The sequence below is a fragment of the Sarcophilus harrisii genome, chromosome 3 (genome assembly GCF_902635505.1).
Source record: "Sarcophilus harrisii chromosome 3, mSarHar1.11, whole genome shotgun sequence".
Taxonomy (NCBI): domain Eukaryota; kingdom Metazoa; phylum Chordata; class Mammalia; order Dasyuromorphia; family Dasyuridae; genus Sarcophilus; species Sarcophilus harrisii.
Window position 1 is genome coordinate 578,597,661 of NC_045428.1, and position 26,696 is coordinate 578,624,356.

General features: G+C 44.9%; 1 protein-coding gene across 9 annotated transcripts in view; it reads right to left on the reverse strand.

Annotated features, from left to right (window-relative positions):
* The window catches only part of KCNAB2 (potassium voltage-gated channel subfamily A regulatory beta subunit 2), a 133,269-nt gene that overhangs the window by 64,389 nt on the left and 42,184 nt on the right, over positions 1–26,696 (reverse strand). For 2 of the 9 annotated variants that reach the window (XM_031963756.1, XM_031963758.1), the window contains exons 2-3: positions 22,354–22,483; positions 20,402–20,443 (exon numbers count right to left, since the gene is read on the reverse strand). In XM_031963756.1, coding sequence (XP_031819616.1) covers positions 20,402–20,443; positions 22,354–22,430 — 119 coding nt within the window. In that variant the 5' untranslated portion in view covers positions 22,431–22,483. The other 7 variants (XM_031963757.1, XM_031963759.1, XM_031963751.1 and 4 more) reach the window with 6 other exon arrangements.

Genomic DNA, 26,696 nt, shown 5'->3' on the forward strand with positions numbered 1-26,696 from the left:
CAAAACTCTCCATGCTGGTGAGCCTCTCCAAAGCATCTAGGCTGTCCCTCAGATGTGCCGGACACACTGAGCATCACTTGGGCTCAGATTCCTGCTCCTCCAGAGCTCTGAGTCTGCCTTGGAGAATCCCTCGGTTGACTCCATGACAAGAAGTATTAGCGTACAGTTCCAATGCAGGGAAAAAGGGAAAAAATGATAACAGAGAAAATACCTATAATTCACCACATCAGGTTTTAACCTTTGTATCTCTTGTGCTGTAGCTCAGCAATCAAGTACTAATAAATGTTTGTTTTGTGTTTTTTTAAAATATATTTTAGTGGATATCTTCTGCTGTCATATAATTTACACGAGTAGTTTAAGTAGCACTGTGTTGCTTTTTGTTGTCTGTCCTTCCATCTTGAAGAAGACCTTGAAATCAGGGAGGTGAATGACATGCAAGTGAATTGAGGGAGAGATGGAGGGCTGGGCAAGGGCACCGGCACCAGCCTCACTTTCTCCTCCAGAGTCACATGGTCCAGTGGCCAGACAGAGATCAGGATGTCTGGAGATGGCCCTGGATGCAGGGGGAGACCTCGACCTTCTTAATCTATGGTCTTGAACAGGTCTCAGTTTGACTGAGGCAACACCCATTCAGTGATTAAAGTAAAATGAGAAAGAAATGAGGCAAAGAATGGCCTTTTTTTTAGTTAAGAACAACAGGGAAAGACTCAGGGTTTCTGGCCAGAACAGAAACAGCTGCTATTTATGTTCATTCTGAGCCAATCAGAGCCAAAATAACGACTAAGTGGGGATTGGTCTGGGACTATTGTTGGCCAATGAGAGCCAGAGTGATTTGAATTTAAGGCATAGTCTTTAAGAAAGACATCTGGCTGGTAAGAATTTACATACTGTAGAGCAGAGCACAGGCAGGGAGGGGGTAGAATATACCTCATGTGGACAGAGGGAAGGGAAGGGAAAGAAAGAGTTGTATTGGGAATCAGAAGAACACGAGTTTGAAGCCTGCCCCACTAATTGTGTGACCCTGGACAAGTCACCTAGCTTCCTTATCTGTGAAATGGGGATGATAACAATAGCACTTCTCTTTCAGGGCTGTTTTGTTGTAGGAGATCAAATGAGATAGTTTATATGGAGTGTTTTGAAAACCTTAAAAACGTATGAAATCTTTGCTATCCTTAATATTCCTCCCTCTTCCAGAATCCCATCTGACAGAGAAGCCACGATGAAGCCTCATATTAGGTCTTAAGTCTCACTCCTACCTCTGAGCTTCCTGACCAAGTTGTCTAGCTTTCCTGAGGGAGAGTTTTTAGATCTGAAAATTGAGGAATCGGACAAATTGGCCCAAGGGTCCCTTCCCACTCTAAATCCATGACCCAGGGAATTAAAAACAACAAAAGCTTCCTCCATCGACACATTAAGGTCAGATGTGATATTCAGTGATCTTCTCTATTTAGAGCCTCTATAGACTATAGCCTCTATAACAGGGGCCCTCAAACTTTTTAAATAGGGGGCCAGTTCACTGTCCCTCAGACTGTTGGAGGGCCGGACTATAGTAAAAACAAAAACTTTGTTTTGTGGGCCTTTAAATAAAGAAACTTCATAGTCCTGGGTGAGGGGGATAAATGTCCTCAGCTGCCGCATCTGGCCCGTGGGCTGTAATTTGAGGACCCCTGCTCTATAGCCTCCCTCGGCTACCCCCCCTTCTCCATTTTGTACCTAAAGAGCAGAAGATGCTTTCCTATATTTTTTCTTTGGGGTCGACTCTGAGTGATCTAACTTTGCAGCATTAAACATTGCTGTTGTTCTTTGTGTTTACATGATTGCAATCAGTGGATATATTATTCTCCTGGTTCTGCTTACTTCACTATTCATCAGTTCGTATAAGTCTTCCCATGCCTCTGTATATTCATTATATCCTTTATTTCTTGTAGTGTAGCAACATCCTGTTACATTGAATTATTTATTTCAACATTTCCCATACTTTGTTTCCAATTCTTTGTTGCAACTAAAAAATCACCCCCCCCCCCCCCCAGGCAATTGGGGTTAAGTGATTTGCCCAGAGTCCCACAGCCGGGACGTATTAAGTGTCTGAGACCGGATTTGAACTCAGGTCCTCCTGACTTCAGGGCTGGGGCTCTACCCACTGCACCACTCAGCTGCCCCGCAATTAAAAATTCTTGATATGCATACTTTGGTGTCTATGTGCTCTCCAATACACTCCTTGGTATATGTCTCACATTGAGCTATCCTAGGCAAAGGGTATGGACCCTTGAGTCACTTTTTTACAGTTGTAGATTGGTGGCCAGCAGAGCTGGGCCACACCACGCTCTCCCAATTGCACATTAGTGTGTCTTTCTATAGTCCTCCCAACATAGATCATTCCTATTTTTGATGATTTTTGCCAGTTGGGAGGGCGTGAGATTAAGCCTCTAAATTCTCTTATTTGGAGCAATATTCTATATGTTGCACTGCTTGCTGAATGCAGGCGTGGATCAGCCTTTCTGGCTTAGATTAGTTGTAAGGGCTTATTTGTATTATTATTAATTATAAGAGTTCATGAGACCTTCATACGAGGCTTGGGATGGTGATTCAGACATGACTACCGATGGCTATAGTCCTTTCAGTTCTGGAAATAGGGGGCGGGGCTCCTGGCTTTAGGAAGGGAACATGAGCTAGACTTGGGGTCAGGGAGACCCGGGTGGAGATCCTGCTGGTCCTGCTGGCTGGGAGATGCTAGGCAAGCCACTTCGCCTCTGGGAGCCTCAGTTTCCTTTCCCGTTAAAGTGGGGGGTTGGATGCATGATTTTCCAGAACCCTTCCGGCTCTAAAGCTATGATTCTTTGGTGAGAGCATTAAGCCGAATACTGTGTTTAGACTTAAGTATACGCCAGGGCATCCAGCTGGTGCTCAACGCTCCTCCAATGCATCCAGTCTGAGAGCTGATGCCCGGCAAAGCCTCGTGCCTGCCCATTAGCACAGCTGCAGCAATTGTCTGTGTGCATGCGGCTCGTTAACTTCTGCGATCCTGGCCAAGTACTGATGTAACGATGGGATGGGATTACTGGATTTCTGCTTTCTATTTTCTGCTCTGGATGCTCAAAAGGGACTATATGGATTTAAACAAAAACACAACAATCTACCACCTGGTTTTTAAATCAAATGCTGATGAAAGTAGGGAAAAAAGGGATTGGAGAAAAATCTCCCTTTGTCCAACAGAGGCTTATTCTACTGGTAAAGTGTCACCCAGTCAGAGAGGTGCCTCCGTGTTTCTGCTCGAGGCAGCCCTTATCGAGCTACATTATCTTATTTTATTTTATTAATATTTAAGGCCCAAGTTTTGCCAGAAACTCCATCAGGGCAAGTAATGATTCTTTTATCTTGAATCTTTAATAACCACAGGAACGAATCATGGGGGGCTCCCACTCCCTGCCACTGCCAACCCATTTCCAGATAAGACAAAACCACCTATGTGCAGTGAGATGAAACTGGCCAGGTACAGAGAGGTCCCAGTTAACAACCTTTGGCACATCAGCTGTCAAAACAGGGCCTCCTCCCTCCTCTCTCCTATTCTTTTCCCTTCTCTGAGGGGAAAGTTTGCTACTGTCTTAGGAACAAATTATTTGGTGTTTTCGGAGCTTGGTCCAGGAACATTCTCTGAAGAATTAGAAAAAAGAATACAATTTATGCTCTTACTGAACATCTCTTAATTGGGCCAGCATCGGCGAGGGTGTTGTGGCGGGGGAACGGGGGAGGTGAATGCAGACTTTTATGGACAATCTCTGCGGGGTGGAAAGGAGGACGCAAAATATAACAGCCAAGGATGACCGTTCGAGGAAAGAAGCACAGATTTTGTCCTTGAGAGAAACCTGCCTTTCTAGAAGTAGGAGTTCAGCTGTGAGCACTTCGGCCATTGCGGCTCCCTTTCCTGCCAGCAGACTCAAAGGTTTAAGAGTTCTGCCATCTAATGGAATCAAAGCAAAGTGACACTTTAAAAGCCTGCAGAATGTGCTCAAATAATAGGGAGAAACACTGAACTGGTTGTTCTCAGGGGGGAAAGCTAGGAAATAGGGGCAAGAGCGGGTTTCTCCAGGAGAGAAAAATCAGGAGCTTTCCCGTTAGCCAGGGTAGACAGAAAGTGAGGATTTAGGCCTGTTCTTGGGAAGAAGGATGTCTGCTATACCTAACCCAGAGAGAGGGAAGGTCACTCGGGGCAGAGACACACCGGGGCTTCGTGGCCACATACAACAGTCAGACATAGCCGGTCCGTGCAAACTGCCCTACTCTTTCAACCAGAGGAGGTGGGATACTCTTGTGCTGTTCCATATGTTACCCCAGTCACCAAGATCTTTCTGACTCAGACCTAGCTCCCGAGAAACAGCGCTTGGATTTATCAGAAAGAAAATCTAAACCTACAACCCGATAACCCAGAAGTAACTAGGATGCTTTACCAGCAGCTTTAATACACAATGACCTTGTTCTCAGATTTACAATCTCACCCAATCAATTCAGTGGCTAATTGCCAGTGTAGATAATGGCAAACTAAACATGGCTGGGCTCAGAAGTAGGGGAAGCAAATCGGAGGGCCCTGGACCTAATGCTGTATTTCTGATGAGAGCATGAGCTTATTCGGAGAGAGTATTAACCAAGACATCGCCATCAATTTATATTTAGTCAACACATAATAATAATTAAGCCATTCCAAGCAATGATTCATTTCTAAGTTGCAAGAGGCAAAAACACCAGTTCCATCCCTGGTGGGAAACTTCCCAGAGACCACATCTGCTTTCTGCAGAGAGCACAGCGAGATGAGAATGAAAGAAGCAGATAACGGAGCCTTCACATGTGGGCAGAAGCAATTTTCGAGAAAGCCCTTTGCAGGGGAAGAGGGGGACCACATCAGAAAAGGCAGAGAGAACGAGGGGCTGCCTACAAAGAGAAGGGAACATCTGTATCCCAGCAAATGCCGAAAGGCCACCTTCTCCCCAGCTTGCCTCTATTTCTACAAACAGGAGATGAAGCTTGAGGCAACTGGACACATCTGCTTTTATCTAGCATGCACATACATGGGTCCCAATGATCACTTTCTATCAGTGAATTTGGTACTTTAAAGGAAAGATCAGGGTGAGGAAACATGAATCAAGCAAAAACATTCCTTGGTAAATGGAAGACATGTCCTTGGGCTTGGGTCCAACCACTGACTTTCAGCCACTCTGGTCCTATTGCCTTTGTTCCATTTTTGGATCAGGCATGTCCCAGAGCCTCCCCTTCTCTGCGCCCCACCGGGAGTAAGAAAGCAAGCCCCTTACCGATACTTCATGCCCGTCCTTTGGGCCGTACAGCTGTCGAGGGAGAGCCCGTGCATGCGGAGGAAGTCCTCCATGTTCCTGGCCTGGGCTGCCACCCGCACCTCTCGCAGTCGCTGAAGTTCCACTGTGTCCGTCTGGCGGACGGGGTGCAGGGCCCAGTCTGAGTGATACCTACTGCTAACGCTCCTCAGGCTCTCGCTGTACGTCATGGACAGCATGGTGCTGCCTGATCGGGGGACCTGATGGTGTTCTAGATGTACGATAAGGAGAAAAAGCAGGTTCCCCCCCAAGCCCGTTCCCCAAAGCACCATGCATCCAGGGGGAGATGGGGTCAGGGTTCGGATATCTAGAGGCAAAGAGAGTATCCTCAACAAGACTCCTGCCATTGAAGGTGGAGGGAGGCTCCCCACAGCTGCTAATCAACTGGGCAAACTGGGCCCAGCTATGAGAAGGCCATGTCTACTGACGACAGGATTCCTGATGCGTGGCTTGCCTTGCAGAGAGAGACTCAGTAACTAGCCTGCCATTAGCCCCTGTTCTGTTCCTGTAAGAGCAAACCAAGCACAGGCAAAAGCTGCATTCCAGGTGAGAAAGTGCGTAATGAAGCTAAACGCAAAAGTGCTCCAAATAAAAATGGGAGCATGCAAGGCACTCATGTCCCAAGGAGACCTACAGCGGGCGCGGCTTTGCTCAGAGGCAAACTTTCAGCCCTTGCTTTGTACTTCTGAAGGTGGGAAAGTGTAAAAACAAATGATGACTGGTTCATTTGAAGAAAACTTGGCCAGTGGGCTGTGTCATCTATTCAGGAAGCTGGCTTCTATTCCATTCAAAATAGTCTCTATTCAGCCAATCAGTAAGGGTCTACTGTATACTGGGGGCATAATTTTAAATGCTGAGAATTTAAAAGCAATAGAAAGAAAAGAAAAAAAGGAAGGAAGAAAGAAAGGAATGGAGAGAGGGAGGGAGGAAAGAAGAAAGAAAGAAAGAAAAAAGAAAGAAAGAAAAAAGAAAGAAAGAAAGGAAAAGAGGATTGGAAAGAGGGAGGGAGGGAGGTAGAAAGAAAGAAAGAAGAGGAAGGAGAGAAAGAAAGAAAGAAAGAAAGAAGAGGAAAGAGAGAAAGAGAGAAAGAAAGAAAGAAAGGAGAGGAAAGAGAGAAGAAAGAAGAAATCAGGGAAGAAAGAATCCTTGACCACATAGAGCTTATATTCTATGAGATGAAGAGAATACTTGAATGACTGCATTTGACTGAAGTATACACAAGCCACAGCTGTACCATGGAGAGCAGCTGTGATTGTAGCCACATCCAGCACAGACGGGCTTCACCAGGAGAACATTAATACAACCTAAGTGTACTGAGCCACCGTGAAAGGAGGGTTGTATCCAAAGGCCAGAAGCACATCTGGGAGGTCTCCAACATCTAGCCCTGGGTAGAAATGAGGATGATGAAACTATTCTAATTCACTCAGGTTAAGAAAAAAAAATAATTTAATAACTAAGGTTAAGAAAAATCAACTTTAGAAGTGTGGGACAGGGAAAATAAAGCTGGAAAGCAGTTTGTCTGAAAGCAGTCTAGAGGTCTTAGTGGACTGCAAGCTCACCCAGAAAGTTAATGCAGATTTGGACTATATTAAGGACAGAAATGTCCAGGAACAAGGAAGATGATAATCCTGAGGTTCTACCTGGTCCAACCACATCTGGACACTGAGGTCAATTCTGAGGACCACATTTTTAGGGAGGATGCTGGGAAGTTGGAGAGAAGGGTATCCAGGGTGACGAAGAGCCAGATGAGTGCAGGCCAGGTAAGGATTAGTTAGTTCAACTGGAACTGTTTAGGCTGGTGCAGAGAAGACTCAAGAAGGCCACAACAGGTATATCCCTGATGGGCTGCCACATGGAAGAGAGATTAGTTATTCTATTTGGCCCCAAAGGGCAAAGTGAAGAGTGATGGCTAGAATTTGCAAAGAAGTAAATTTAGGTTTAATTTCAGAAACTCCCCAACTTTCTAACCATCAGAGCTGTCTAAAAATAGAAGAAATGACAATATGAGATAATGGATTTCTCTTGACTGGATGTCTTTAAGCAGGAGTTGGATCACCACCTGGTGGATCTGTTGCAGAAAGGATTTCAGGTACAGGCTGGATTTGATGGTCTGGGCTGGGTTTCAGAGCCATGATGCTGGTAAAGCTGCGCGCAGATATGGGCTTTTCCCATTTTGAAGAGAGGGACGAAGCAGGCTACTCAAGGAATGGGAGGAGAAGTGCAGTCAGCCAATGATACACAACAAGTTTCTTTCTGGATTCTAAGCTGGGACTTATAAACTCCAAATGAAGTGAATGATTTTGGGCCCCAGAAGGAACACACTTCAATTCACACTTAGCTATCAGAGGTATTACTGTAGTTACTCCAAGGGCAAACCTATACTATCTTTTGCACACTACAGAACTCTCATGTGAGTGTTCAAATCATTTCTCCTAATAAAGTCTTGCAATGGTATATCCAGCAAGAAAATAATTCTTATTTAGTGCTGGTGTGGTTGCTGTTCTTTCATTCATCCACTCATTTACACATACATCTCTCCAAAATTATACATTAAGCAGTTACTGAGGCAGTGTAGCATGATGGGTAGAAATTGGCTTTCAAGCCAAAAAGCCCTGGCTACAAGTCTTGCCTTTGACTCACACTAGCTATGTCACAGTGACTAAGTCCACTGCCTCCAGACAAACTCTGTTAGACCAGCTGTTGATCTGCATGAAGGGAGGGAGTTTCTATACTAGACAACAATCACATGTCCTTGTCGTGTTGATTATTCCTGGAGCCCAGCTCCAAGCAAGTGGAGCTTGCAGTCCACTAAGACCTCTAGACTGCTTTCAGACAAACTGCTTTCCAGCTTTATTTTCCCTGTCCCACACTTGTAAAGTTGATTTTTCTTAACCTTAGTTATTAAATTAATTATTTTTCTTAACCTGAGTGAATTAGAATAGTTTCATCATCCTCATTTCTACCCAGGGCTAGATGCCTTCTGAATGGTAGATGTTTAATAAACATTTGAGATTTTTGAACATAAAACGACCACAAAATAATCTGTTTTCACCTGATGGATTTTAAAGAGAAATGACAGATCCAAATGAAGTGGGGTGGGATGGAACATCTATCGGTTACAGGCCACGATGCTGGGTACTCAGTATTTAAAAAGGAAATAAACATAGCTAGATTTTGGGAATTTAGTCTTACAAAGTATGTAGCTAGGAAATGCCTACAACTAGGTGTGATATTTAGTAAAATAGGATATGGAAAAAGGAAACATCTGGACAAAGTATTATAAGAAATGTGGAGGAAAGTCTTGAAGGAAGAAGAGAAATTCTGGACTTGGAGTCAGGAAAGGTCCGTGTTTGAATTTCAGCGCTGACTATTTGTGTCACCTGGGGCAGATCACGCCATCTCTCTGAGCCTCCTTTTCAGCTTTAAAATGGAGACAGCAATGATACCAGCCACATTCTCCCACAGAGCTTGTGGGGAGGAAAAGGCCGCTGTAAATCAAAATGTGCCATTTAAATTTGACTGATTATGATGGAAGTGATGGGAGTGAATGACGGAAGAGACGGGAAGAGGGCAAAGAACACTGCATGGAAGAAAGAATATGTTGAAGTTCCAAAGAATCAAATTTAGGACTGAGGTAAGGAGAAGCATTTTAATAATGAGCTGCCTAGAAGGAGAGCAGGCTCCCTCTGTACTGGTCTGTAAGCAAAGGCTGGTTGGCCAGGTGGCTGGAATATAATCAGCTTTTTGCGCAGATAGATATAAATTGAACTGAGGAACTCTCCAACTCTGGTTTTCTGTTATTCGGAGATACCCAGTTTGACTGGGTCCCAGAGTAGAATGAGGGGAGTGGGGGCACCATTGGAATGCTCAAGAAGACTTGAATTCTAATCTTGTCTCTGACTTTAGTGCAGTAGTAGGTACTTAATAGATGTTACCAGCTTTCAGGGAGGTCACTTTCCTGCTATGTCTCAGTTTCTTCCTGATTAAATGAGGGGATTGGACTCAGTGGCCTTAAGGTCCCTTTGACCTCTAAATTGATGATCCTATGAAGAGAGTGAAAAAGAAGTAGAAAAGTGAGCTATTATCTTTATTTTGATTGTCAGACAAAGGAGTTTAGGAGTTTGGGGACAGTCAGTGTCAGTCCTGTGTCTAGAGAGATGTGTAAAGGATGAATCTGGGAGGAGAAAATCCAGACGCAGGGCAATGCATTTGGCCAATAAGGACATTATTCAGGGGCAGCAAAGTAAACTAAAGCCCACTGGGGAAGCCAGCTGGGGAAGCTGATGCAGAAGGCCTGAATCTGAATTAGTTGGGAAACTACTTTGGAAACCTGACCACTTCTTTCTTCCACAGTGCTGGACCATACCCTGGCAATATGTCTACTTGACCCAGTCTCTGGTGCAAGTGCATGGATAATTGACTGGCAATCAGGACCCCTCAACTTGGGCACTGACTTGTAATTGAGAGGAAGCTTAACGTAGTTGTTAGAGCTCTGGACCTGGAGTCAGAAAGACATGCTCCAAATCCCGCCACAGATACTAGCTGGGCAAGTGACGGAACCTTCCCAAGACTGTCTCCTGATCTGCAGAAGGAAGGGGTTGGATTCAATGGCTTTGAAGATTCCTTCCAGCTCTGAATCTAGCACTCACAAAGTTACTTCTGTTTTGATGGTTGTGGTTTGGGGCTTATTCACCATAAAACTCCTCTGCTAGACAGATTGCAAATGGATCAGAGAGCATAGAAAGGCTCTGAGTTCCTTGTAGGCAGAACTGGAACTAGAGGTAGGAAAAGTGGAAAGAGATTGAAAGGAGTCACATTTTGGAACGACTTTTTGTGAATGTACATTTTTTCTTAGTGGACAGCACATTTCATTCCCAGAAATGAGGAGATTATATATATATATATATATATATATATATATATATATATATAGTTTCCATTGTTAACACAGAACACTTGGCTTATCAATATATATGTAAATATATTATCAACATATATACACATATCTATATATCTATATCTATATTGATAAGCCAAGGGGCGTGTGTTAACAGTGGAAACTATACATCTCTTGGACAAGCCCACCCAGAGGATGCAAATGCAGAAAGGCACCCTTACCTGGGAGGGGAGGGGAGGTGGGACTAAAAAAGTTGAAATAGGTTGTTTGCAGAGACAAGAGTGACACAATTCTCTTGACCCAACCAAGGGAAGAGGAATAATAATTATGATTCAATCAATTTGGTTCAATGAACATTCAAGCACCTAAAATAAACCAAGTTCATTCCTAAGTGCAGTGAAGTGCTGCAGACACAAATATGGAAGTTTCTGCCCTCAAAAAAAAAAAATAGACCTAGTGGGTTTTAGTTTCAATTTAATTTAAGAATCATTCAATTTAACTCAATCCCCACCCCAATGTGCCAGGCACTGTGCTAAGAAGGAATGGTTCCTTCCCTCACATGCTTATATTATGCGAGGGAAGGGGGGGAGAGGGAGAGATGGCACCTGAGATGGGCTTTGATGGAGGCTTAGGGAGTCTGTGTGGAGGAGGTTAGGGAGGTGTAGGGCACAGCCCGTACACAAGCACAGCGGCCAGAGATGATGGTGTGTCCCTGGCTCCCTCGGATATCCGGATCATGCTGACAATGCTGACAATGGCCCCACTGCCAGCAGCTCTCTTCCCTCCTTCCTCTGCCTTCCCATTTCCCAGCCTGGCCACTGAGGTAAGTGAACCTTTGGCAGCAGGGGCTGCCGCAGCTCCATCACCAAGCCAGCGCTCTCGTCTGCAGTGTCACTTGGCACCTGGAGCCAGTCAATGAATTTTCCATTTCTTGGTTCCTTCCACAGCTCTCCTGCTGACTGTGCTGAAGACCTCAGCCCGGAGAGCAAGAGGATGGATCAGAATCTGGGCTGCAGAAGGGCACAGGGTTGAGGCACAGAGGTGCCCCACTGGCCAGTTTGCTCTAACTAGAATAAGACAAGGGCACGGTTCTGTGCTATGGAACACTTGGGGAAGGGGGACAGGACATTGCGCATGGGTGGGCAGGGAGTGCCTGCCGAGGCACCCGCTATTTGGCATCCGTGAGCTCTTACAGATGGAGCTGACACAGGAGATGAGACCTCTGCAGCTGGGGCTGCAGGCGATATTTTGACCCATTTCAACATTAATATCACTGTATTTTAAATTGGAAGGGACCTCAGAAGCTAGTCCAACTGCCTGATTTTACAGATGAGAAACTGAGGCCCAAAGTGTCTTAGAAGTAGTCAGCACTTCCTAGCTATGGGCAAGTCACTTACCCCAATTGCCTCAGCAAAAAAAAAAAAAAAAGTCAGAAGATTGTACATGTATGACCTATATCAGATTGGTTGCCATCTTGTGAACAGATAAGAAAGAGAAAAAGATGGAAATCAAAAGCTTATAAAATTGTCTTTACATTTTCAAAATGATATACTGTGAAATGGGGAAAAGTTAAGTAATTAGAAGAGCTGGGATTCTGAGCTGGATCTCCTGACTTCAGACTGAGTCTGTGCCTTAGGAAGATGATTTCAGCAATTGGCAGAAGGGTAGACTAGAGAGGCAGTGAGATCAGCTAGAAAATAAAAAGGGAAGGAATGGATTCGGGAGGGGCTTCTTATGGAGGCTCGCTACTTCTTCACCCCTACTTGTTCTTAGGATAAGTCTTCCTCATGTGGAGCTCAGATTTCTCCCGGTTCTTTCTGACCTGGGGTCAACTCTGCCTCGCTGGCTCTCCTGGGTGTGTGGCAGAAAACCATATCATCTAGCCCGAGGGCATTGCCATCTCATCCAAAACACGAGTCCTGTCCAACTTCAACCCAAAGCCCTGCAGATCCCATAAGCCTTCTCTGATCCTCTGAAATGGCAGTGTTCTTTCCTTCTTGAATTGTTTCATATTCCATACTAAATTAATTGTGTGCTCCATGTTTCCACCAGAAAAATGTAAGCTCTGGAACGGCAGGCACTTTTTTTGAGTGTTTCTATCCCCGGCATATAAACACCTGGCACAGGGTATAAGTTTGTTGAATTAACAGAATTATGTGGTCCAAAGAAACACTTGTGAAATAGGGTCCTTCCTACTGCCACCCAGAGGCAAGATGGTGTCACGCCTTTAAAGCACAAAGAAGGATCCCAGAATGGAACGGAGATCCCTAATTTCTGAATCAGCCAACATCAAGGAGCTAACGTTATTTGCTTTAAGCCGAAATGGCTTTGGTTAAAGTCCCTCAGGAAGACTATGGTGTCTATGTAAGAAGGTCTTGTCTAGCAATGGCTGTATAGATAACAGAAAGATAAACTGGGGCTTGAAAGATGAGTTCAGATTTAGGGTAGAGACTGAAGACCGCTGGTTTCAGAAGCCAGCACCATCTGGATTCATTTATTAAGCTCCATCTGTGTGCCAGACCTTGTGCCAGGTGCTGGGGACAGACAGATCAATATGAATCGATATGGAGCAGCTACAAGCTGCACACAGATATGCAAATACCAAATATAGGTAAAAGAAATAAAAAGTCATTTTGCTGGGAGAGAGAAAGGCTGCTGTTTAACTAATAGAGGGTTGACCAGAAGACCTGAGTTTAAGTCCTGCCTTTGGCAGAAGGGGCTGGATGACCCCAGGCAAGTGATTTTTCCTCTTCATGGGCTAGGCAACATCTCTGAGATACTGAGTTTCAGAGGAAGGTGCTAATCTGCATTGATGGAGTTTCCTTAATCACAAGGCCGTGCCATTGGCGTGAAATGCCAGTGAACCTTGACAAGTTGGGGTCCATATTTTGGGGACGGGGAAAGTATTAACTGTAGGAGCCAAGGTCAGGTGAAGGGGGGCGCTGAAGCTGGGGGATTCCAAGAGGCAGCTGTGAGAAGGGTGAGTTATAAGTATCAGGGACAGGGGCAAAGGCCCACAGGTGGCAGGTGGGAGGTCACCTGGAGGAGGAAGCAAGCAGCCCAGGACAGCGTCTTTCTGCTGTTTGGGGCTCTGGCGCTCTCCTTTCCTTCCCAATCTCCTAAAAAAGCCCATGAAAGTGTAGCAGGCGCTTCCTAAGCAGCAGGGCCAGGGCATGTGTCAGGCCCCAATGTGGAAAGACGGGAACCCAGCGTCCTCTGTTTGCCCCATGGGCTCCTGTTCCATGTGAATGCCAGTAAGGCTGACAGGAGGGTAATTTTTCCTGAAAACTAGGATATATCGAAGACGCGTCACTTTTCCAGCCAGACATAACCACAGAGAAATCAATAACCATTAGATTTCAAGACATTGCTCATTAAAAACAGCCTTACTTCTTGAAATAAATACAAGGCTTCAGAAACACTTAAAAAAACACCACCTTCTTCATCTCTCAGGAAGCACACACACCCTCTAGTGAGAATGACTTGAGGGCAAGAGATGGGGGATGATGAGAAGAGGTAAAGGTTTAGATCTCAGGGATGTCAGATTTAGGGAGAGGGCAGAGGATTAATATTTAAGGTCCATTTTAAATGTAAAATTAAGTTCTGCGGACTAATAACTCCTCAGCTTGGTGCATATAGCCCAGACAATCTGACTTCTGGCTCCTTCTCCAGCCTGATCTTACTTTACTTCCTTCACCCACCATATTCTTGCTAAACTTGCCAGCCTGCTAGTTCCCCAAGCCCTTCTCCCATTCTCCTCCCTCCCACTCCAGAGCTTTTGCAGAGGCTTTATCCAAGCTTGAAATGGGTATCTAACTCTTAGAATCCTTCACTTCCTGAGGCTTAGTTCCTACAAGAAGCCTTTCTTGAATGGCTTGGCTTGTACTCTTTTCTCCCTCCTCAAATTATCCTACACCGTGTGTGTGTGTGTGTGTGTGTGTGTGTGTGTGTGTGTGTGAGAGTGTGTATGTATATATGTATTATCCAAGCTTGGAATGGGTATTTATATCTATATCTATACTACCTAAACTTGGAATGGATATATATATATATATATATATATATATATATATATATATATTATCCAAGCTTGGAATGTATATCTCTCTTTCTCTTTCTCTCTGTCTCTCTCTCTATATATATAATTTATAAATTATATAAATATATATAAAATCCAACCTTGGAATGGGAATCTATATCTCTATATATCTATTACCCAAGCTTAGAAATGGGTATCTTACCTCTTAGAATCCTTCACTTCTGAATCTTAGTTCCTACAAGAAGCCTTTCCTGAATGGCAGATATTTATTGTTTTTGAAAACCCAGAGCCCTTACTTAATACTTAATTTTAGGTACTTAATAAATACTTAATTTTAGGTACTTAATAAATACTTAAATTTTAGGTACTTAATAAATATTGAGTTGAATCCTTTAGGGCTCTAGTCTTCATTTTCTCACTATGTGGACAGCACAGACCACAATAGCATTTTCTGTTTTTAAACATAGGATCGGTGGAATTTCTGTAGTTCTCAAGATAAGGGGCTAAAGGGTGGAGGGAACTTGAAGAGGAGAGAAATGATGCCATGGCCTGGAGTATTCAGGGCTGAAAGATATACTGAGAGGAAAGCTCCATCTTTCAGCCCTGAATCCTCCAGGCCATGGCATGTTTTAAAAGGGAAGGTGAGAGTGGAGACTTGGAAATAGTCTGAGGCTCTCTTGCGGGGTTAGGAGGGATATTTGAGTAGCCAGGAAATGCATGCACAGGGCAGGTGCTCAATAAATATTGAACAAATAAATGAATGGATCAACCTAGTTCAATATGAAACAAGAAACTCAAAAGGAGTCACTGGTCTAGAGGGCAGAATAAGAGTGCTGGGAAACCCACTGCCAGTTTGACATTTTTCTTTGTTGGCAAAATGGGACCTGCAGTCATGCGGACTCTGAATGTGAGTCCTGTTCACGGGCTCATGGGTGGAAGCATGTGAGTGGCTGAAGTATAACATAAACACCCACCTCACGACGTACTTTTAGTATAACATCATTGTCCCTGGCCCGACTAACAGGCCACCTTTTCTCCACGCAGTCCTATGATCCTACCCCATCCTACCTACATTTCCAAAGCAAGAAAATAAACTCTGGGCCTGATGTCCTTATATCACTGATGCAGACAAGCCAAAAGTCAAAACCAAATGACATGTCCTTGTTGTTCTTCTGCCCTTACACTTTTCCTCCATTCCAACGTCTGCTTATTGTGAGTCCGTTTTGGTAGAAGGGGAGGCGGGGGCTTGGAATTTTCCCTCGCTGCCACTATGGCTCACAGAGTTGGAACTAAAAGGCTCTCATCCATTAATGAATGCGGATGCTGCTGGGACACCTCACACGGGGAATTAGACATTCTAGACCCCTTTTGCAAAGAGTTGCCATCAGAGGTAGAGGATTGAAGAGCTACCCCCATGAACTACACCCCAAAAATCTATTACAGTGCAAGTGACGGTCTCTTAAAAAGCCAGTAGAAGTTCTGAAAAGCAAAGGAAGCAGCAAAAGGCAGGGTGGGTTATCTTTCAGGAAGGAAGCGGCTCAGAAATGCAGCATGTCCATTCAAACAAAAAGCAAATGACTTTGGCAAAGAGAAAAAATCCAACAACGGGACCAGGTCAGTCAGCAGCTGGCTTCTTGCTCAGGTGCAGGCAGCTGCTCTGTCCCAGCTGGGAGGGTGATTCCTTAAACTGATTTCCCAGGCAGCCACAAACCCTCATTGACAGACTCCACAGCCAGAAAGAAGCGTATTAGTTAAGACCAGAACAAGGGAGATGTGAAATGTTGACATCTCTAAGAGACAGCAGGGAGAGAGGGAGAGGGAAAGCTGGCAAGACTCATCCACAGCTGATGAAAAGCACTCCCAGCAGCAAAGTCAAGCCCTCCAGGGTGCCTCCCCCAGCCCTCCTGCCCTCTGCTCTCCACTCCCGCACACTGCCATCCACTTCTTCTACATCAGGAGGCATTGCAAACCTTTTGGGATCTCCTTCCCCGGAGGACAGAGGGTCAGCTGGGCTTCTCACTGTTCAGGGAGCGAGAGGGATGTCCAAACTCAAGTTTTCTCCTGGTCACCTGAGCTCGGCAGGGATAACTAGACCCGAGCTTCCTGCCTGCCGCCCAAAAGAGCTGCCAAATCCCAAACTTCCATTCCTACAGGCTAAAGGAGAGCACACACCTGCTTTCTTGGGCTCCTGCTCATTAAACAAGACAAGTCTAGTTTATTAGGGGTCCATCAGAGGCTACAAAAGAGTTTGCGCATGGTTTTTCCTCCCCTCATCAGGGGGAGTGTCGTGGCTGAACGTCAGAAGCAATTGGTGAAAGAGCCAGGTCCCCCAAGAGTGAAGAATTTTGTAGCAGCAAATCCATTAGTCCTATTAGGGCATTTTCATCTCGGTAAACAGAGGCTAAATTATTCAGCAGCTTCTGCTCTCCTAAAAGCCTGTAAATGTGCAGTTTCATGGTGCACCCTGGCATAGCTTGCCCAGAATGAGGCAAACAAAAGAGTATATTTCTCTGCTCATTTTGGGGCTGCTCTGAGCCCCCAAAGGTAAGCGGCGATGAGCCCAGATCACCCCCCTCTTCTTTGCCATGCGCTTAATACAGATGATGAGCCAACACAGATCTTCAATACTCTGGTCAGTTAGATCTGACCACAGAAACCAGCCCTGGAGGACAGGTGCTGAATAAGGCGTGAAGAGGATTCTGGGTAGGCAAGTAGGTCAGCACAGCCCCTACTCCCCAAAGGCAATTATATTAATAATGGGTACTTCTATAATACTTTAGAGAGAAACTAGATAGCAGAGGATAGAAAGACCTGATCCTAGAGAGTCAGGAATACCTGGCTTCAGGTACATGCTAGCTGTGTGACCACAGGCAAGTCTCCTAAGTCTCAGTACCCAGAGGGTACCTATCTGCTTTGGCAGAGGGAGTTTCTATACTGGAAGTTCCCTACACAGACGAACACACAAGGTCAGACACGTTACCGCCTTCCTTCCCCCACCCTCCAAACCTACATCTATACATAGAGGCTATGTCAAAAATTTTAGTGCAGGTTTATATTATTAAAGCTTACTTGAAACTATTAAATAATAACTTATTTAAGCTATCAAGGCTTAAAGCCATAGAAAGGCTTTGGAGGGCAGCATGCATATATTATGTTTGAGGGTTTATGAGGTCCCTTACATAAGAATATATAGGATTCACTTGGGTCTCATAATAACCCGGAAGTAGGCTATTATTGACACTTTACAGATGAAGAAACTGAGGCATGGAAAGATTGACTTATCAAGGGTCACATAGTCAGTATGTGTTTGGGACAGAACTCAAACCGAGTGTCCCTGATTCCAAGCAAGCCCTCCACCCACCACACAGGATTGCCTCTATTGCAGGGAGTTCGCAATCTTTTTTGCGTCATGGATCCTTTCAGGATCTTGAGAAGTTGAAGGATCCCTTCAAAGAACCACATTTTTAATTGGAAAAGACACTCCTCCAGTATATAGGATCACAAAGGAAACCAATTATCTTGAAATGCTAAAAGTGTTTTAAAAACTCTTTTAAAAAATAATAATTGGGTTCCTTCTCATGGTACCACTGAGGCTGAGAAAAGTTGCTAAGGGACACGGGGAAGGCGCCCCTCCTTGGGGGGATGCCTTTGGACAGTCTGGCCCAAGGGTCCCCAACTTTGTGGAGGTCACCGACAAAACACTTCACGCACATTCTAGAAACAGCTTCTCCCCAGGCCCGGAGATCGTGGGTCACATCTAAATGGAGAGAACTCCGGGGACGGAGAAACCCAGCAAGAAATGCTGCTGCTGCTGCTCCAGGGTTCTGTGGCTAATGAGTGGTGTTCCTCGAGGGCTCCACCTGCTGGGGACTGGGTTGATAGCTACTAGTATCATTCTGTGTGTTTTTTCCAGCCCTGTCTAACTCTTGGTGACTCCGTTTGGGGATTTTTGGCGAAGACACTGGAGTAATTTGCCATTTCCATTCTCCATCTCATTTAACAAATGGGGAAACGGAGGCAAAGAGGGTGACGTGGCTTGCCCAGGGGACAGAGCTATTTAACTGTCTGAGGCTGGATTTGAACTCACAAAGTTGAGTCTTCCTGACTTCAAGGTGGACGCTCACCGCACTGCGGCACCCTGGGCGCCCCTCCTAGTGTCACCGGTGGTTCTCATCGTCACTTCCTTTGGGTTTTCAGAGCATATTCACCAGCGAGGTGGGCCGATCATTCAATCCCCATTTTGACAAATAGAAAACTGAGGCTTAAAGTGATTTTAAGACATGATTTAGGGGCAGCAAGATGGAGCACTGGCTCTGGAATCAGGAGGGCCTGAGTTCAAATCTGGCTTCAGACACCTGCCACTTCTTGGCTGTGTCATTCTGGGCAAACCGCTTGACCCCAATTGTGTCACAAACCCCCAAAACAACGACTGACGGTCACATAGCGAGTTACACAATTGCAGAACTTTGTCTTTGGGCATCCGATTTAACTTCCTGAGCCTGGAGCGGGGAATGATTCCTGATTCCTGGGGGGAGAGCTGGATGGAGCCTCCTCAGGGGACTGTTTCCTTTCTGGCTGTTTCCCGTCATGCGTTCTCTCCCGGGGCCCTAACTTCCACTTTCTCCCTAGACTGTCCCCAGAACACCCTGGGCTCTCCCAGAGCAGCTCTGGCCTAGTCCAAACCTAACTCACGTCTCCACTGTACCTCCTGGCGTACCTTTGCCCTCCCCCTTCTCGGCATCTGAGGGGAAGCTTTTTGAGGGCAAGTCTTGTCAGCCTGCCGTTCTGTTCTTCAGTTTGTCTTACAAATGAGGAAACTGAGGCAGACAGGGACTTGTATTCCTGGTGCTCTGCTCATAGAAGCGTTTAATAAATAAATACAGCTTCTCCCTTGTCCACCTTCCTCCTCTCACAGATGAAGAACCATCTAAGCTACATGACATGAGCCAAGGTCACACATGGGTGGGCTCCCGACCCCGGATGAGTATTCTTGCCATGATACCAGGCTACCAGTCAAAGGTCAAGGGCCCGTTAGAGGCAGTGGCAGCTCCAGACTAAATGCCTCCCCTGCAGCGGCTTCTGCCTCCCTCACAGCCTCTGACTCTGTACCATGTGCCCTCGTACCTGCCCCAAAGGCCAAACTCACGGGCCTTCCCTTTGCCAGGACCAGGTTTGGTGTGTCCCGTAGCTGTTGGCGTGGGGAGGCAGGCGGGACAAACTCCCCCAGGTCTGGGCCCTGCAGCCCGTCAGGGACGCAGGGTCTCCGCCAGTCCCCTGGAGGCACATAATGAGGAAGTCCCTGGTGCCCAGGTCACCCAGCCTGCTTTGAAGGCTGAGAATCTTCTGACATTTCCCTGATTCTGCTTCAAGGCCTGTTATCTACAGTTATTTTTTCTCCTTCTCTGATTCTTGGAACACTTATATTTTTCATACAGGTTCTGGGCTTTTTCTTTATGGAAAATGGAAGGCTGCCAGGAAACTGACCAGTACTAGCCTTCTGGGAGGATAATTGTACGGGGAGGGATTTTGGCATGAAGAAATCATGATTTCCTCCCTGGGCTTGGAGTCAGGAGGGCCTGGGTTCAGTCCCGCTGCCTCGATCACCAGCTTTAAGGTCTGTGAAACCCTCAGCATGTGTTATTTTATTGGATCTAGCTGTGTGACCCTGGGTGAGTCACAATCTACAACAACCTTAGTTTCCTGCAAAACGTAAACTAACAGATTTGACAAAACGAGGTGGTTTGACTAAGACTCCTTCCATCTCTGGATCTGTAATTAATATCCAGTAAGTCTTTGATTCACATCCACCCTCAAACTAGGGTCTAGAGAATAGCCCAGAGCTTACTGGAGAAATGAACACCTGGTCCTTAAAAATCCCACCGAGACACTCACTCAAAGATGGGGACTGTTTGCATGGCGAGGTGGCTCTCAGAAATAAATGAGGCATGAGATCCTACCAAGGAACTCGCGTTCTGATGGAAACCCTGCAGGACCATCCTGCCTCACCACGGTTGCAGCAGACGAAGGGCACTCCGCGCCATCTACGCACGGCGTCGTCCCACCCACCCCTCTCCTTGACCTGCCACTCACACTAGCTTAGGAGAAAATAAAGGTCTCCATTACCTGTAAAACTGGAGCTGTCTTTTGGGACTCCCGTATCGAGTACTTCCGACAGCAAAGGAAAGGAAGAGAGAGAGAGAGAGACAGTCCACAATGGACATTAACAACCAAGGAGTGTCAAACACAGAAACCATCCCCATCCTCACCACCATCATGCAGGATCTGAGATCGAGTGGGTTTCTCTTTGGGAAGACAACTCAGTGGGCTGTGATTAGCTCTACAAGAGCTCCACCCAGTGTCAGATGGAGTCAGAGGCTCACTGTGGCTTCTGCATCTCGGGCAGTGCTCAAGGCACACACCTGTGCCAGGAACTAAGCAACCTATCCCTGGCACACTCGTCTTGTTTTAGCACAAAATACAGTTGTGAACAGACTAAATGCAACAATTGGGAGAAGGGAGGGAAAAAGTCCCCAGCCAATGCTTTAAGTCTGCACGTTAAAAAACAAAACACAACAGAACAGAACAAAAGAGAACAAGACAAATGTGCAGGTCTCCTCGGTGCCAGGAGGAAAACAAACAGGGCTTCCCAGGGGCAGGAGACTCCTTTGGCATGAAAACACTTGGGAGCCTCCACTGGGTTTAGACAACTCAAGGATGGACAAAGACACTGATTTTAGGGTCTTTTGCTATTTTGATGGGTTATTGCTCTAATTCATGAGGGCTTTCCCTTTCCTGTTAGAGCCACTTTTTAACCCCTGGTAATTCATGCCTATGCCAGCCTGTAATTCTTCTACAGAGGATCCACCTGCCATGCTGGAAGCTTCTTTCTAGGTCTTTTAACGGCCATGGGGACCAGAGCAACGCTCAGGTTATATTGGTTCAATTCTTCCAGGAGGATGGTAGCTTGCTGGCCAATGAGTGAAGCCCTCACACTGAGGGAACCAGCTGTTCAATGAATGCTTGTAAGTGGTCTACAGTGTTTCTAAGTACCTTCTGTCTTGTTTTCTGCCCACGTCATCATTATGGTTAAAGGCACTAAGAGCCATTTTGCATTTTCCTTTGTTTCCTGGACTGTCAGGCCAGAGAATGAATTCATCATTTATTGATCACCTTGTTGGTGGCTGAGACTCTCAGCTGGGTCAGTTCTCTGACAGCAGCCATGTCTACATGTCACTGGGCCTGTTCTCAGAGCCTTCCAGCATGGTAGAACCAGACTGAGTTTATACTCTGCTGGACTTTGGTAACCCATAGACACCTCTACGTCCCAATGAGATCGCAGAGTAGGACTCAGGCAGAGGTACCTGAGAAAAACATTTAAGAAAATTTCCATTTTAGTTTCAACATGTATTTTTTTCTTCCTGTTCTAATCTTTTTTAAAATAACTTTTTATTGACAGAACCTATGCCTGGGTAATTTTTTTTTTTACCACATTATCCCTTGCACTCACTTCTGTTACAACTTTTCCCTTCCTTCCCTCTAGCCCCTCCCCTAGATGGCAGGCAGTCCTATACATGTTAAATAACATGTATTTTTTAAAGAGAGAGAAAATCAAATTTTAAATCTGAAAGTGGCCCCATAATAAGGGGGTCAAAGAAACTAGGACAAGCTTCTAAGCTCCATCTTTCACATGGGTTATCTTTCCACATTTCCTAAGAGCAGCAGGAAAGATGAATCCCACGGGACCATTATGTATTAATGGTAGAAAAACAAAACTAGAATGAACTATTTCTCTGACCGCATGAAAAGGTTGTGGTCCCAAGTAGAACATCAGAAAGGGGGGAAATTGAGAAGGCACCATCTGATCAAACCTAAAGTAATTTTTGTTCGTCCCCCTCCAAAACTTCCCTTTGAAAATAAAAAAGAAAATACCTGCATATTCTTAATATCACTGAAAACTGCCTTGTTTGAAGAATAAGGAAAGGAGTTTGTATCGTAGGGGAGATGGGACCCCTTTAAGCTTCATTAGGGGAGGAAGGGAACTATACAAGTATCACCAGAATGAGGGGAAAAATCACCTGTAAATCATTCCTGGGGAGCCCGTCTGTCGTAGAGAGAGCCGTGCTGGCGAGCCCGTGGTAGATTCTGGATACATGGAGCCAGCCTCAGTTGCCAAGATTTGTGGTTTTTTTCAAGTCTGGAAAAACTCTGGAAGATGAAAGTCAGAGAGAACAAGAGGGAAAGAGAGAGATAAAAATAGAGAGAGAGAGAGAGAGAGAGAGAGAGAGAGAGAGAAGGGGAGGGAAAGAGGGATGGAGGGAGGAAGAGAGAGAGAAGGAGAGAGGGAGAGAGAAGAAAAATTAGTATTGGAGAGATGGTCTTTTGCTTTATAAACTTATAAAATAACAGAACATTAACAAATGGAATGTTCCTTGAGAACAAAACTTTATATCCCAGCATCCAGCACAGTGCCTGCCACATGCCGTTTCCTGTGCTGGACCTCCATTTCAGTCGTGCTTGTTAACCACAGCTGTTGCTGTCATCCAGGGCTTTATTCTCTTGTCCCTCTTTACTGCTCCACTTGGTGATCTCATCAAAGTCTAGAGATAATTACAATTAAATCTCTTTTCTGTCTCTCTCGCTCAAATTTCAATGGTATTATATTTTTCCAATGATGCATGTAGTTTTCAACATTCATTTTTGTAAGATTTTGAATTCCATTTTTTTCCTTCCTCTCCCCCTCCCTGAGACAGCAAGCAATCTTATGTAGGTTATAAAGGTCCAATCATTTTCAACATATTTTCATATGATCATGTCATGAAAGAAAGATCAGAACAAAAGAGAAAAAACATGAGAAAGAAAAAGCAAGCAAAAAACGGTGAAGATATTATAATTATTATATCATCATTGTTACCTCTCCCTCAGACTCTCCCTTCTTCCTAGATTTCCTACTTCCATGGAAAGTACCTCTCTCTCTCTCTCTCTCTCTCTCTCTCTCTCTCTCTCTCTCTATATATATATATATATATATATATATATACATATATATATATATATATGTATATATATATATATATATAAATAATCACCCACTCTCACTTTTCATCTCCCACCCTTGTAAAATCTCTTGTGGATGCCCCCCCCTCCCTGTCTCCTCGGATACTGCTACCAGCCCGCCTTGCCTCTCCCAAGACCAATCTCCCTGCTTGGTCTCCCTGCCTCTGGTCTCTTCCTACCGTAATCCACTCTGCTACCAAAATGGCCACATCCTCCCCACACCCCATTCAAGAAATTTTAGCAGGTCCCTATTACTTCCAGGATCAAATAGAAACTTTTTGTCTTTTAAAGCCCTTCCCAGCCTGGCTCCTGCCTACGTTCCCGGTCCTCTTACACCTTTTTCCCTGATATCTCCAGAAGATATTTTCACGAGCCCTTTCCAGTGGTTGAATTTGTCTCTTGCTCCAGACCTTGTCTTCCTTCAGTCTAAGCTACAATCTGACGGTCTGTAAGAGACCTTTTTTCCCAGTTCCATTAATAAGTCAGGGCCTGCCCTCTGAGATTATTTCTGATTTATCTGTTAGTATGGAGTTGTTTGCCTCTTGTTTTCCCTCTTAAACTGTAAACTCTGTGAGGTTCTTCTGACTTACTTTGTATCCTCAGCGCTTAGTGAAGTGGTTGGCACGTAGTAGGTACTTGATAATGCTCAGTGAATTGCTGATATAGTAGGTGCTGCTGATATATTTATTATTATGTATATTATGTTTATATTATACATCATATTATTATATGCTACATAATATATCATGATGTGTATATGCATGCATATATTATGTGTTATATATGTGTATATATACATAAATTATGTAAATCTATTTAATATTTATATGCTATATATTTATATTATTGAACAAAATCCCAAGACAAGTTCATCTGTTTTCTTTTGACATGTTTAGGAGTTTCCATTTTGTGTCTGAATGTACATTCTAAGGAAATACAAGAAAAAAGGGAAAAGTAAACCCTTGAAGAGAGAGACATTATACGTGATATATGAGAGGAAAAAACTGGATCTGAAAGAGAAGGCCTGGGCTTTATTTCTGTCTCGGCTTCTTTCAGCCTGGGTTTTTTTCAGCAAGTCATTTCAAGTCTGCTCTCTCAACGTCTCTTTTCAGTTCACAATCAATCAATCGATAGAGCTAGCATTTACATAGCATTTTCAGCTTTACAAAGCATTTTTCCTAGGCAGCCCTGTGGGCCTGTGCTAGTATTATTTGAGAGTTGGGTGACAGGGGGACTTCAAAGGTGGAAGAACAGGGCTCAACAAACCCTCACGCCAGAGACAGGAGCAATAACTTCCTGAACCTCATTGTGATATACCTGTGAAACCTGGACAGTCTACTGGCCCCATGCCAGGAAACCAAACCACTTCCATAAGACTTGTCTTAGGAGAATTCTAAAAATCACTTGCAAGATGAGGTAGTAGATACTGAGGTCCTCTCTCGGGCTGAATTGCCTAGCATCCAAATTCTCCTGCAGAGAGCATAACTCCATTGGCCATGCTGTTTGATGGCCAAATATATCTTTGCCTAAAAGATTATTTTATGGAGGCTCACAAAAGTCAGGCAGTCACAGAGAGGTCAGAAGAATTAGTACTAAAGTTCTAATTAGGGGATGCTGGCCCAGGACCGCCCAGGGTGGCGTGCCCTCATCAAAGAAGGCGCTGTGCTCTATGAGTGGAACAGAACCATAGCTGAAAAGAAATATGAGATGAGCAAATCTAGAGGCAACTCCAAGCAAGTCTTCAAGCACACAGATATCTGTGCCCACCCGGGACAGAGCATTCCGAACTTGTTCTGGACTGATCAGGCAAGATCCAACCCATTGTACCTTGACCCCAACATCGGGACGTCATCGGTCCTCCTCAAGTACAAAGGATGAAGGAGAGGATTTTCAAGGAGGGGGAACTGGTGCTAAGATAGATAAAGAGTGACTCGTCCAGACTCATAGAGTTTATACAATTATTCCATAATTTGAACTCAGGTCTTCCTGACTCTAGTAAGGTATCCATTTTGCCATGAGCTGCCAATTAACAGACAAGCATTATTTAAGTACTTACTATAGGCTAAACCAAACCAAACCAAAACAAGAATCCGAAACCATCTCTTCCTTCAAGGAAATTATGATTTAATTGGGGGAGATGAAGTGTGTATATGTATCTGTGCACATACAGATGTATATAGACCTACCCAATTATATGCATGTATACATACATACATACACACATGCTCACAGAAAATAAAGATAACTGTGAAGGGAAAATACATACAGCTAGTGATTTTAGGGAAAGTTTCAGGCCGCAGGGGACACTTGCATCGACCCGTGAAAAAAAAGGATTCTGGGAGACAGAGGTAAGGAATGGCAGGTACGGCAGACAGAAGGTGGAAAGATGTGGAGGTGGAAAATGGCATGTCACATGTGGGGAACTGAGAGAAAGGCTGGTCAGAAGTGTAGCTGGAAGGCACCAGCGTGTAATAGGGCACACTGAGGTCAGATTGCCCAGGGGCACACAGCCGGGCAGTGCTGGGGGCTCTGGAGGAAGCAGAACTCCCATTTCCCCTCCAACTCTCTCCTCTTCTGAATTTTCTTTTTATTTCCAAAGGCACCACTATCCCCCGTCACCCAGGGTGATGCCCTCACACTAATATTCAATCTGCTGCCCAGTCTTGTCCTTTTCTCCTTCATAACACCGCTGACGTGCATCACCTCCCCTCCCCTCATTGGCCTGTCCGGCCGGACAGTCCCTATCACCCAGGCCACCGTAGTAGTCTGTCCATCGGTCTCCTGCCTCAGCCCAGCCTCTTTCCAGCTCTTAAATGTTGCTCTGACCAAGTTACCCTCATGCTCAATAAACTCCAGTGGTTCCCTGTTACTTCCAGGATTAAATCTATAAAATCCCATTGGGCCCTGAAATGTCCTTCACTTTTGGGCCTCCTTCTACCTTTCCAGTTGGAGATTGAGCTTCCTCAGACCTGGTACTTCCTCCCCTGACTCCTGACTGACCCACTCCTAACCTCCCTGACTTCTTTCAAGGCTCAGCCTTCCGGAGGAGGCCTTTCTCACCGGTCCCTTTCCTCTGAGATGACTCTGTCATTATACATGTTGACTTCTTCATGGGAATGAGAGTTCTCTGAGGGTAGGGACGGTTTTAGCCTTGGTTTTTTATGCTGTTAAGTTCCTGGCAGCTGGTAAGAGCTTAATAAATGCTTGTTGACGTTGACCTCTAAGGAATCTTCCAGTCCTAATTCTATGATCCTCCTATGTCCTTGGACAGATTCCATGATCTTGAGTTAGCCCATATTATACAATGGGGTTTGGATTGGATGGTTTCCAGTGGATCCATCTGGACTAAAAATTCAAAATATTT